At 34.2% G+C, this 14,918-nt stretch overlaps 1 protein-coding gene across 1 annotated transcript; it reads left to right on the forward strand.

The window, feature by feature from the left end:
- Window positions 1-5,950: 5,950 nt before the first annotated feature.
- On the forward strand, window positions 5,951-10,044 carry LOC140158328 (uncharacterized). Its single transcript, XM_072181423.1, has 2 exons — window positions 5,951-6,019; window positions 7,828-10,044. The coding sequence occupies exons 1-2, from the start codon at window positions 5,959-5,961 to the stop codon at window positions 9,174-9,176; spliced, it is 1,410 nt and encodes a 469-aa protein (XP_072037524.1). The 5' UTR covers window positions 5,951-5,958; the 3' UTR covers window positions 9,177-10,044.
- The last annotated feature ends 4,874 nt before the right edge of the window (window positions 10,045-14,918 follow it).

The raw sequence follows: 14,918 nt of genomic DNA on the forward strand, positions 1-14,918 counted from the left end.
TTTATTATAAATGAACCAAGTCCATCATGCCCTGGACTTTTGTTAGAGTCCAATCCATTGATAATTTTAAGGATTTCATGCTCAGTGATAGGTGTAAAAAACATACTGTTGTCATGACTGATTTTACTCATTGACAGATAATGCGAGTAATCAATACCTGGAATACATTCAATTGAAGAAGCCAATTTTGGACCTATGTTAACAAAGTAATCATTAAAGCCATTTGCAATGTCATTTGGATCTGTGTATACTTTATTATTATCACGAAATTTGGTGGTGAAGTTTGAACTTTTATTTTTATTCAGAATATTTTTAAGTATTTTCCAGGTGTTCCTCATATTGTTTCTGTATTTATTTAGTTTATTTGTGAAGTAACTTTTTTTGGCTTTCCTGAGGAGTGAATTTAATTTATTTCTGTAAATTTTATACCGATCTTGCTTGGCAGTCGTACGATGTTTCAGAAACGATTTATACAATTTATTTTTATGGTTAATTGATTTTAAGAGTCCTTTTGTTATCCATGGAGAATGTGGTTCTTGATTTTTTTACGATTAATTTTTTTATTTGGTACGCATTCATCATACAAGTCATTGAATTTAGATATGAAATTAGTATACATTACATCCACCTCGTCAGTTAGTACGACATTCCAATTAACTAATGAAAGTCTTTTTAATAACAAATTTATATTATCATCCGTAACTTGTCTTTTATATATAGTTTGAGTTTTATTAGGCGTAGCATTATTTCCATTTATTATTATATTAGTATTAGTAAAAATGGGGAAATGATCACTGATATCAACTACAAAGATTCCAGATTGGTGATTGGCCCAACAATTATTCGTAATAATATTGTCAATAATAGTTGCAGATGTTCTGGTAATACGAGTCGGTTTATCTATTGTTGGGTAAAACCATAAGAATAGATCATACTCAAGTAATCACTAATATGTTTATTGCTCTTTTCTTTAAGCAAATCAATATTGTAATCACCCAAGAGATAGCTGATTTTGTTCTCAGCTGAGCTGAGTTTGTTTAGAACATAATCAAAATCAGAGTTAAAAAGCTCAATACTATTTCCTGATGTTGGTGGTCTATAGATTACTCCCACAATGATGTTCTTACTCTTTTCATCCTCGATTTCAACGAAGAATGATTCAAATGATGATGAATGAATTTCATTTAAATCAGATCTGATCTTATATTTGATATCATTACTCACATACATACCTACACCACCCTTGCGCATACCTTCTCTGTTTTTATAAACAAATTCATAACCAGGAAGCTTATAGTATTCAGGTGGGATACATTTAAAGTATGTTTCAGTCACAGCAATTATTGAAAAACGATGTTTGCATACTTGCAGGAGAGATTTCAATTCATCAAAATTTTTGTTCATGCTATTGATGTTCAACTGGAACATTGATATACCATTGTTAATCAAGTTGTTATTTACATTTGTGTTAAAGCTGTCAGATGTAAAGTACTTACAAACATAATCTATATCACAACTAGCCGCATTAAAATCATCATCTTGTCGAAGTGGATTAAAGCAGAGGTGATCAAAGTTATTAGCGATATCAATATCTATTTGATCATGCTCAACAATTGAATCAAAGCCTTGAATAGCATTATTGAAGTCATCATCATTATTGAAATGGTTGAATGGGAAACTAGTTCGAATAATACATGCCCTACAATTCCAGTAATTTGAAGCTAGGTCTTGTCTATCACTTCTAATGCATTCATCATGAGCAAATGAGTTACATATTGTACAAGAAAAACTTATATCATTTATATTAATACAGTTGGAACAAATAATACAACAATTTTGTGCACTTGACATAATATATATAAGAAAATATAAATATATTAAACACTATTGTTATCACCAAAAATATTACAAAAAAAGAATAACAAAACAAACAAATAATGTAAACCAATTTGGACTAAAGTACTAATATAATCCAAAATAATATAATTTACAAAGATTATGGATGAGCAATCCAAGTGATGAAAAATGAAGGATTGCTCTAAGCTCACACTATCACAAAATCACAAAATAATTTAAATGTGACAAGACTCTGGATACCATAACATACATAAAACAGCAGGACAATCATCAATCAATCCTGAAACCAATGGCAGTATGAGATAATATGACACAAATCAAATAATATAAAATAAAATTTTTCATCAACCATGCCATAGGACCCTGCCATGGATACCATGATTGAAGAGGTCTGACCTACTTAAAACAGCTGGTCAAACTCCCGTCAATCATGCTACCCATGACTGAGTTCATTGTAAACAAAATCAAAGCAATTAATAAACTAATGATAAATTAACACGAATCAACATTTCATGAGTGAATAGAAACATGAAAGCTTAAGAGACCGTGTCAAACAAAGTAGTTATATAAGGATGTTAAATAAACCACAACTTGTCAGGTAAACCAATGGCATTATGAGATAAGAATAACACAAAACAAATAATATAAAATTAAAATTTTTCATAAACCATGCCAGAGGACCCCGCCATGGATACCACGACTGAAGAGGTCTGACCTACTTAAAACAGCTGGTCAAACTCCCCTCAATCGTGATACACATGACTGAGTTCACTTGTAAACGAAATTAAGAAATTCATAAACTAATGATAAATTAACACGAACCAACATTTCATGAGTGAATTGAAACATGAAAGCATAAGAGACCATGTCAAACAAGGTAGTTATATCAGGATGTTAAATAAACCACAACTTGTCAGATAAACCAATGACATTATGAGATAATATAACACAAAACAAATAATATAAAAATATAATTTTTCATAAACCATGCCAGAGGACCCCACCATGGATACCATGATTGAAGAGGTTTGACCTACTTAAAACAGCTGGTCAAACTCTCGTCAATCATGATACACATGACTGAGTTCACTTGTAAACAAAATCAAGAAATTCAATAACTAAAGCATGAAAGCATATGAGACCATGTCAAACAAGGTAGTTATATAAGGATGTAAAATAAACCACAACTTGTCAGGTAAATCAATGGCATTATGAGATAATATAACACAAAATTAAATAATACAAAATTATAATTTTTCAAAACCATGCCAGAGGACCCTGCCATGGATACCAAGATTGAAGAGGTCTGACCTACTTAAAACAGCTGTATGGTCAAACTCCCCTCAATCATGATACACATGACTGAGTTCACTTGTAAACAAAATCAAGAAATTCATAAACTAATAATAAATTAACACGAACCTACATTTCATGAGTGAATAGAAGCATGAAAGCATAAGAGACCATGTCAAACAAGGTAGTTATATAAGGATGTAAAATAAACCACAACTTGTCAGGTAAATCAATGGCATTATGAGATAATATAACACAAAACAAATAATATAAAATTATAATTTTTCATAAACCATGCCAGAGGACCCTGCCATGGATACCATGATTGAAGAGGTCTGACCTACTTAAAACAGCTGGTCAGACTCCCCTCAATCATGATACACATGACTGAGTTCACTTGTAAACAAAATCAAGAAATTCATAAACTAATGATAAATTAACACGAACCAACATTTCATGAGTGGATAGAAGCATGAAAGCATAAGATAAGAGACCATGCATGTCAAACAAGGTAGTTATATAAGGATGTAAAATAAACCACAACTTGTCAGGTAAATCAATGGCATTATGAGATAATATAACACAAAACAAATAATACAAAATTATAATTTTTCATAAACCATGCCAGAGGACCCTGCCATGGATACCATGATTGAAGAGGTCTGACCTACTTAAAACAGCTGGTCAAACTCCCCTCAATCATGATACACATGACTGAGTTCACTTGTAAACAAAATCAAGAAATTCATAAACTAATGATAAATTAACACGAATCAACATTTCATGAGTGGATAGAAGCATGAAAGCATAAGAGACCATGCATGTCAAACAAGGTAGTTATATAAGGATGTAAAATAAACCACAACTTGTCAGGTAAATCAATGGCATTATGAGATAATATAACACAAAACAAATAATACAAAATTATAATTTTTTCAAAAACCATGCCAGAGGACCCTGCCATGGATACCATGATTGAAGAGGTCTGACCTACTTAAAGCAGCTGGTCAAACTCCCCTCAATCATGATACACATGACTGAGTTCACTTGTAAACAAAATCAAGAAATTCATAAACTAATGATAAATTAACACGAGCCAACTTTTCATGAGTGAATAGAAGCATGAAAGCATAAGAGACCATGTCAAACAAGGTAGTTATATAAGGATGTAAAATAAACCACAACTTGTCAGGCAAATCAATGGCATTATGAGATAATATAACACAAAACAAATAATACAAAATTATAATTTTTCATAACCCATGCCAGAGGACCCTGCCATGGATACCATGATTGAAGAGGTCTGACCTACTTAAAACAGCTGGTCAAACTCCCCTCAATCATGATACACATGACTGAGTTCACTTGTAAACAAAATCAAGAAATTCATAAACTAATGATAAATTAACACGAATCAACATTTCATGAGTGGATAGAAGCATGAAAGCATAAGAGACCATGCATGTCAAACAAGGTAGTTATATAAGGATGTAAAATAAACCACAACTTGTCAGGTAAATCAATGGCATTATGAGATAATATAACACAAAACAAATAATACAAAATTATAATTTTTTCAAAAACCATGCCAGAGGACCCTGCCATGGATACCATGATTGAAGAGGTCTGACCTACTTAAAGCAGCTGGTCAAACTCCCCTCAATCATGATACACATGACTGAGTTCACTTGTAAACAAAATCAAGAAATTCATAAACTAATGATAAATTAACACGAACCAACATTTCATGAGTGAATAGAAACATAAAAGCTTCTGTGAAAAATGAATCAAGTGTTCAGGTAAAATGAAACAGTCAGACGATAATATAACCGAGGGTGATATGCTCAAACCGAAAGCAGTATTAAAACCGAGAAAAGTCACAGTTTAACACCGAAAACTCACACGCAGAGGACCGTACCGTATTACAACCGCGGGAGTAACATGCATGGGCGCTAGTAGTAAATTCCAATTTTCTATGCTTTACCTCACTTGTTCGACTCAAAATTAAAAGGGGACATATCTGACAGTAAAAGCTAACATTTTTTGGAAAATAAATACTAATCTATTTTTAAAGAAATGTTATAATATGGCTTTAAGTAACTATTTCATCGGCAATAAAATAATTGAAACTTTATTTGGATTGTATATAAAATGTCCCGTCCTATTTGATACCAACATGAAGGTATATATCTCTCTTATAAATTGAATACCAATATTATTTATAGTACCCTTACGCAACTATGAGGTTATGGGTATTTTCCCCGATATGAGCGCAAAGAATTATGCCAAGTCATTCGGCGGTATATCATAAGGGACGGGAAGGATAGGCCCTTACTGTCCTCTGAATCCTTTTTTTAACATGTTTAAACGATAAGAAACTTCAATTACAAAACACGTATAATTTTGGTAAATAATAATTCTAGCATTTATTAGAATGAGAAAGTTTATTAAAACCATTAGATAGTTTGCATTGATAAATAATTCCTTCGAAGGCGAAAACATGGAATTATAAAGCTTTTTGATCTAAAACATATATAATTTGTTTAATATTGCCAAAAAAAGCTCATTTTGTATGAAATTAAATAATCCGCATTTTATTTTATGTTTTTTGTCTTTTGTTTACAATTTCATCTAATAATTTTGTTCACTACATAAAAGAAACTAACGAATTTTAAGCAATAGTATTTTTCTACAGTCCACTCTGTTTGGGACACACTTGAATAAGAGGAAGTAAATTGGTATAATTCGCGCCACTTTACAGGTTGAAAGATATGAATAAAGTGCAAATCATTCCAATAAACCAATGCAATGGATTTGGTTCGTCATTTCATGATTTTGCTGCTTATTTTAAGTATCTTCATAGCAGAAAGTAAGTATGCAGAACATATTTATATTTCTCATTATTTTTATCCGTTGTTTTTGGCTCCAAATGTATGGTTGGTCCTATGGGCAATGATATGATGCAAATCCATACACATGGTAGGGCTGTATGATGTGTGCGTGTAGGTAGGATGGCCCACAATTCTCTTTACCATTTCCATTTATCAAATCACTAACAAGTACATAATTTCGAAGAATTATTTTGGTTCTACAAAGCCGCTAAAATTGACATAACTTTCCTTTGAAAGTTATTTAATTAAGGATTTTCAAAGTGTAAAATTTGTCATGAAAGATATTATCATGATTATAAACATGATAAACCAGGCAATGATCGATTTATTTTTACATTTTAACGTACGAGAGTTTAGAACATGGGTCAATGGTAAAGTCCCGTATGCCTACCTCTTATTCATTCTTTCATATATTATGTACAAGCATTAATTTAGGTAAAACAATGCTTCAGAAAAGCCCCACCACGGAAAAGCCCAAGCAAATAATATGTGGAATATGCAAAATAACATATGGCACCAGCACTCATCATGATTTCTCACTCTAGCAAGATTCATTTCTATCTAACCGTCTCTGGCGGTAAACACAGTCGATCAAAAGTAAAGGGGTTTTAATTATGCACATTTTCCCATTAACATTCAACATTTATAAATATGCAATTAATGTGACCTGACGTAAAAAATACAGCGCCCAGAATAAGCAAGATATGCAGATTAGCTTACCCACACGGGGTATCTCACAAGAAGTTTCTTTGGGATTTTAAACTGCTGCATCTTCAATGAGATTTCCCGAATAATAATGATTCATTTTATGCAAAGGATATAAAAGACTTCAATGAACTTCGCTGAACAGTGATGTTAAAAGGAAGAATTATTTTGCTACCAAATGTGCAAGCCTCTTCTGCACGGTTGTTTGATGTGATCATTTATTAGTTTTTTAAACAAAACATCATGTACAATCCATTTTTAGGCTTAAACAGCTTAAAGCAGTCGATACTAATGTATACAGATGCTTTTGAGTCATTTTCAACTTTAATTTCCCCTTATTTACGACATTATTCACTTTCATAGCATTTTTAAAGCTTTTTCGGATATAAAATGTATCTATTTATGACAAGATTGGTGGCGCTATTTAGATACTGGAAATTACTCTTTCAGGCTTTTAATAAAAATAATTCCTTTTATTTTTTTGATGAAAAATGTTTACAAAATTTCTTTTTGCTTGTTTCACCTATTCCACCTGTTTAAATGGCAGTATTGATTACCAACCCCTTGCCAATTAAGAAATATGATTTCTGATAAATAGCGCCATCTATAGTTTGCATTTTCTTAATAATGAAGCCAATTCTATATACATCAAACAACCGTGTCTGGACGATCACGCGTGTAATTGTCAAAATGATTAGATAATTTATCTTGACATGGGGACATATTATCTTCGACGTTTCTTGAATGAATGCCGATATGATCAGATAATATATCTCATAATTTCCGCGCTTCCTGGTTTTCTCAAGGTGACATGGCGAGGTACATTATCTGACCAAGTCGACTTCCCAAAAGTGGATGTCGATATGATAAAATAATCTACCTCGCCAAGTTAACTTTCAAAAACGTGGACGTCGTTCTGGGCAAGATAAATTATCGTGACGGAGACTTTGCTAAACCTGTCCCTAATTTGCCATGACTTACTTACAGAGTACATAATTACAAACATTGTGTTTTCAGGCAAGTGTTCCGATGAAAAATATTTTACGGTTATTTTTTTTCTATATTTTTATCATGTTTATAGGCTTAAGTCAGCAAATGGAGCACCAATTTGTGTTCGGGATTCCTGACCCGGGATATACTGGCACAGGTATTCCTATACCACATGTATTCATTACAACGTCTTCGACCGAACCTATTGAAACAACTCTATCTATACCTAGCATCGGCTTCGAGTCAGCCAACGTTGTAACCAAATCTACTCCAGTCGATGTACCCTTATCCAGCAGCATTCTCATGATGGCCGGCGATGGAAAACAGAGGAAGACGATTCTTGTTACAGCATCCAATACTGTGTCTGTCTATGCTTTTGACAATGAAGATGGGAATGGGGATGGTTTTCTTGCCATTCCATCTGCACAGCTTGGCACCCAATATTATGCAGCGTCTGCGTCTTATAGATACCATAATACTCACAAGTCATTTATCTGCATATCATCTCTAACTGATGACACATCTGTCTTTATTAAAACAAAATCTGGACGCGAGCACAATCTTAATCTTAATAAATACGAGAGCTATCGATTTGACAGTGTGACAGATGTCTCTGCGACGTTCATCAGGAGTTCTAAACCAGTGGCGGTTATATCCGGTGGACACCCTGCTGGAAGTACCAAGATTGAATCAATGTTTGAACAGCTTCCTCCGGTTCACAATTGGGGCAAACATTTCCTTCTGACACCATTCTTGAGCATACGGACGGGGTATCTTTACAGAGTGTTCACGGCAGAAAACTCCACCAGACTTAACATCAATGGTAACTTGGTGACACTTGAAGCTGGGGAGTATTACGAGGGTGATATTTCAGGTGACATAGTCGTTTCACTGTCGTCCAATCTCCCAGTCATGGTAATTAAAATTATGAGAGACAGAGACAGTAATTTTGGTCGAGGTGATTATGCAGATCTCTTGATACCACCAGTGAAGTATTACACCAACAACGTCACTTTCCCTGTGTTCAGTTACAATTGGCCTTCATCTGCAAGTGTAAGTTACTACATTACTGTAGTTATTGATTGCTACATGGTCAACGGACTCCTATACGACGACATCGAATCAGTGACAGGATGGGATCAACTAACAAGTGAAGACGGATCTATGTGTGTCGTAAGAAGGACCGTAACAACTGGGGTACATAGTGTTTCGCATAGTGACGTGTCAGCCAGATTTACTGTGTCTGTGTATGGAATATGTAATTGTGCGCTTGCGTATGCATTTCCAGCTGGAATTACATACCGCACAGACACGTCTAGAGGTAATGGAGAAATACAAGTTAATGATCAATATTATACCATGAAAACCGTACTATATGATATGATCTATACATTATTTACATTCGCAGACCATTATCATGATTGTTCCTTTAAGTGGTAATGCTGTTACTGCCCCAATCATCCTAAACCATAAAAGTACACTAATGTCATTTCTTTTAGTAGAAAACACTACCAGTTCGGCAGAGTTTCATTTTCTGGAAACATTCTCTCTAAATTCTAAAGAGTGAAAAAGTCAATCCTCCTCGGAGTGACTCTTCGGGTCAATCGAAAAGATTGACATTTCAATCTACCAAGAGTGAAAATCACATATTTTTCTCCATACGAGTAAAATTTTCACTCTGCAAAGAGTGAAATTTCAATCTTTTTAGAGTGAAATTTTCAATCTTTTCACAGAGTGTTCCCTCAGCACAATCTCTCTCGATTGAAGTTTATTTGTGATGCGATCAAGCAAAATCAGTCGGAACTCGGCAATAATAAATTTTCAGTTTCTTACAGGATAGTAAAAAACATTTACAAAGCTGTATTTTGCAGAAAACCCCATTGAAATTGAACAACCAGTTCCAAAGATATGAGCAATTAAAGAGTTTCAAAAACAAGAAGAAACAAAAGGAAATTTTTCCTTTATTTGGCTATATCTCAAAATCAATATTTCCGAGTTCCGACTGATTTTGCTTGATCGCATCACATTTATGTTTATTAAATTTAAACACACTTCAATCGAGAGAGATTGTGCTGAGGGAACACTCTGTGAAAAGATTGAAAATGTTTGGGTGGTAGTTCGAATGGAATAATAAGAGGTCTTTGGGTGACAGAGCATGTGTTTGGGGAAAATGTGGTCTTTGGGTGACAGCAATGCTGAAATACACGTCACCTCCAAAGTGGAAGTGCTCGCGGCCGGATCTATCATATGCTACTACGTATGCAATTTTATGTCATTTCTTTTATTTGTTATTTTTATTAGTTTCAGGTAAGGAAAAAGTAGGAGTGTGGGGTGGGATGTGTGTGGAGGGGGAGGGATCGATGTAGGTAGGGTGTTTGTGTTGCCTGCTTATCGTTGTTCATTGCATTGAATTAAAGTAGGGGACGTTTCCAGCTGTCACAGCAATAAACATGAATATATAGATTTCCGTGTATACGGCTACGTGAACGTGCGACGTGAACTTGACAATGCTTGACGTCAAGTCAACCGCTGTAGCCAATCGGTACTCTTAAATCCCATCACGCACCGCGTCCAATCGCATCACATACCGCGTCCATATGCATAAAATCTAATCTAATTGATTTCCAGCAGGAACTCATTTAAAATCAGACGCGGATACTCAGACGTGGCAAAAACTCGCAAACATCCGTATTTCTGAAACATTGGAAGATCCGTCAATATTATCAGACATATCGAATCGCATTCTGAATACAAAGAATTTCCTTCTGATATCAAATAATTTTGATTTTTTGAAATTCGCAACGTAATACACATTTTATGGCAAATGATTAAAAATTGATATTTTTGATATTTAACAGTACTCGAAGTAAACTTTATGAAATCTAATGATTTATACTTAAAGTGTATGTAGGTGGGATGAAAAGCCGACGATCAATTGAAAATGTTGACCTTTCGTATTGAAGATATGGATTTTCCCCCCAAAACACCAACAAAAATTAGGTCTTTTCCTCCCAGCTACATACATAAATTATAAGAATATGTCATTAGATTTATAAAATTTACTTCGAGGACTGTTATATATCAAAAATGTGAAAACTATCAAATTTTAATAATTTGTCATAAAATTTGTATTATTTCCTGAATTTCAAAAAATAAAAATTATTTGATATCAGAAAGACATTCTTCGTATTCAGAATGCAATTCGATATGTCTGATGTGCTCTCATGTCCCACAAAAATACTGTCGAAACGCTCAAAACGCTTGAATGAATGTATTTAACTCTCGTATTTAACTCTCAAAACGAGAGTGAAGTCTACTTAGCATCAATATCAACAAGCCGTTTGTAAATTTGCATTCTTAAAAATTAGGACCATGCAGCCCGGTGCTTCTTCGCGACTTCCGCGCGTCTTTAGCTATTTATCAATGTTGAAAGAATATAGCATGACACCATCACTCGCTGTCTTAAGGCACCACGTTCAATTTGGTCCTATAGAACTGTCGGTGCCCGGTTAGGTACCGATGACTCTTAACATCGCTCCCTGGAAATTGTATCAAGCATACTAATTAAGAGTTGCATAGTGTTATTGTTTTTCATTTAAATAAAAAACAAATGCACTGTACAAATATTCAGGGTACGATCAAAAGTGTCATCGGTACCACTTCAGGCACCGATAGCGCTATAGGACAAAAAAATGTTGTGCCTAAGTTTATTCTCTCTCATCTAGCAGTGTTTTGTACTTACCTTCCATGATCATAACATATTTACACATTAAGATGTATTTTGTTTTCATTTTAGAATAGATCTCCTTATAGCAATTTGCATGTGCTTCTTTCCTTAATTAACAGTTCACAGTGATCGTTTTCTGTGTTTTGTGCCTATCCTTTTATAGCTTTTCCAGGTACTTATAGACTGAGTGAGCTTGGGCAAATGCCGTTTAAGGTCGGTAAGGGCCTCTACAGACTATTTATTCGACGTAGAATATACGCTGCAACATTTGTCGTTATTTAAACACCTATTCAGTGATTTGCTCATCTGGATGATCGCAAAATTCATCACAATTCAGATTTTGGCACCTTTGTCATTGTCATAGATTGTCTAGTGGTTAAGCCGAATATATTAAAGGCAAAATTAGATATTGTATATGAATCTATAATTTCTGTACTTAAGCATAGAAATTAACTAAATGTTTTTGAATGGGGCTTCAACTTTGTCAATACTGATGTACTCCTTGTGTTTTGCCTAATTTTTCATAGCATAAATAGCTAATGACAGTTTTGATGACTCATCCTTAGGCAACTTATAGACAATTTTATTTGTTACACCTTCGCTAGGATCACTGAACAGGCCTTTAATCTACTTCCATTCTACTTCTTATCATGTTTAACTTCTAACGAATGGTTGTTGACATAAAATCGATAATATATTGATCCAACAGACATTCGACATCAAATATAATTAATTTTCCGTCAACAAACATTCGGTAGACGATAAAAATTAATTAAAATTGAAATAGATTGAATAACGAACACTTGTTGACCGATTATCCTACGTCGAATATTTGGAGTCTGTACGGCCCTCTATATCCCATAGCAGGAATGAAGAGACAGTGGTCATTGTGGCCTGGGAACGTCAATCCAGAAAGATGTGTTCGGGAAACAATTTTGAATATCAAGCAATGACGGATGGAGATCTAGGATCTATGAATATTTATTGTGTCATTTCAATGTATTAATAATCTTGTTACCTTCCATTTTGCTTTAAGGTTATTTACTTAATAATGTGCTACGTGTCAAAAGAGTCCAATAGAATCTAATGACCATTGTAATTTTTATCACAGATAGTACAAACTATAACTTCTTAGTATAAGCATATGTTATCAACAATCTTTATTATTATCTTGACAAATGCATATTACGAACTTTCGCCTGAGCTTCTATGTAAAATTGATTAGATGGTTTTAACATTGTTTTCATTAGTATGGTATTTTACAGAAAGATGTCCTTTCGTGGATTATTCACAACTGGTCTGGGCGAATATACTACAGTTTGCACAGACCAACACGTCGTCAGACAGGAGCAGATGATTGAGTTTGCCGCTGAATGTCTAGCTTGGTTTGATGTCGTTTGATGTGGATGCTGTGATTTGTTTTAACAAGTGATTGGCCTACTTGGTGTGGTGCAGTGAGAAGAAAATAATGATGGATGAATTGGTTCATTTTTTATTTTATGTTTTCGGTAAGTCAACCTCATTAAATATTTTGTCCTGTCTGGGCATCTAAAATTGACGGCATGTTTTCTTGGTAATGTAGAGCTCAAAAGCGTACGCAATTACAGTTTATAAACATAATAATATTATTTTGTCTTCCAGAAATGGTACATCGAGAAGTCAAGACACGAGATCTACTGAGCAGACATGATTAGAGGTTACTCCAAAACCATGGTGAAGCAGGAATGCACATTACGAGTGTCGTGGCTCGATCATTTGCCCCTATTCGCCGTAGAAGTGACGTAATAATCGGATTAACTACCATAACAATCTAGATGGATACAATTTTTGAATAGATCGCCCTGTACTTCAACGTTCGTACATTGAACCATAGATGTCAAAGAAATGCTGATCACTCGCACCAGGGATTCTATTATGCTCGCACCTGTAAGATAAATATCTTTGAAAAGACCAATATTGTATTCAATATATGATTACAGACATAGACAGGTGATGAGTACAACCTGTTTGTAGTGAAGGGCAATCTATTCAAAATTGTATTCATCTATTGCTATTGTAAATAAGCCGATTATTTACGTCACTTCTACGGCGAATAGCACATAGGGCACACGGTAATCTTGAACCATGATGTGGTACCTTCTGACCTGGTACCAATCCAATCATATGTGGTGACATCATATTTTAAGATTACTAAACTATCGACATGGTTAAAATAACAGAACCTTGTCCTTTTAAAACCCATAATAATACAATTTCTCGGTCAATATTTTAATGTTGTTATTCTTTCAATAAAATAATGTTAGCAATAAATTACAGTGGTTGGTTCTTTTTTTTTTTTTTGTTAGTGAAAACATTTGATACAATAATCAAAATATTTCATTAGGGTTACTAATTAATGACAAATACATTACGGTATGATCTCCATCAAGTGATATCAAAATAGGTATCAACATTCTCAATGTGACGTTAAGTGTGTATTTTTACAGTGTGTGTTTTACACTCCGTTTGCTCGACACACCACTTGCTCAACATGGCAAAACCTAACCGAACAAAAACAATACTTAAGATGGTACACCCCTTGCTAAATTTGTGACTATTTTTGCATTTTTCTCAAAAAATAATAACACACTGGTAACAAAAGTTATGTATATTATAGGGGCAAGGAATCCAGTTACTACACTGGAATTTCAGTGACTCGAGATAAGCGGTACGTTATTTATGATAAGAAAAGAGGTACCGCTAGAATGTACCTCATTTCTTATCTTATCACTGGTCTTGAATCACTGAAATATCAGTGAAGTAATTGGATTCCTTGCCCTATAATATACATAACTTTTGTTACCATAAATAGTCACTCGATAGTCGTTTCACAGTGCTCAATACCAATTTTTAACAAGGTAGAGCTAGTTTAATAAAACAATTTTGGCTAAATAATATTCAGCATTTAGTAACTAGTAGTTTCACGCCTCACGGCGATCGTCAGACTATTGCTCTGTTGTTGTTATGATCCTTGATTACGGAACCGAAAAAATATACGCAAAGTAGGCCTACGCGGATAGGTCTACGCATAAAGACGCGTGGATATGAAACATACGCAAAGTCGACCCACGCGGATAGGCCTACGCGAAATAGATGTGAATTTCGCGCGAAAATTTAATGGCACCGCAAATCAAAAATCAAAACAACAACTTAATTACGCCTACTTCTTTTTTTCTTGCGTGGCGACATTTTGAGATAAGTTCGGATTTTTTTGTTTAAGAGGGTTTCTTCTGACATTTTAGAATATAAAGTTTTTCTTCTAGACAAAGATTGCATTGACCGGATTCTCGTCTCATAGTGTTTGATTGCTTAACTATTTCCCAGATGATTTCGTAATTGGAATTAGGCCTACTTCTTTTAAGGTTCCAAACATGTTTTGAAAGTTCAGTTCCCTTTTCATATTTCTCGTGTCTGAA

Source organism: Amphiura filiformis, chromosome 8 (genome assembly GCF_039555335.1).
Source record: "Amphiura filiformis chromosome 8, Afil_fr2py, whole genome shotgun sequence".
Taxonomy (NCBI): Eukaryota; Metazoa; Echinodermata; class Ophiuroidea; order Amphilepidida; family Amphiuridae; genus Amphiura; species Amphiura filiformis.

Excerpts from the sequence above, each read along its gene's own strand:
- LOC140158328 (XM_072181423.1), top strand. The coding sequence starts at position 5,959 with ATGGATTTGGTTCGTCATTTCATGATTTTGCTGCTTATTTTAAGTATC. Across the intron at positions 6,020-7,827 it reads AAGTATCTTCATAGCAGAAA|GCTTAAGTCAGCAAATGGAG; the intron begins GTAAGTATGCAG and ends TCATGTTTATAG.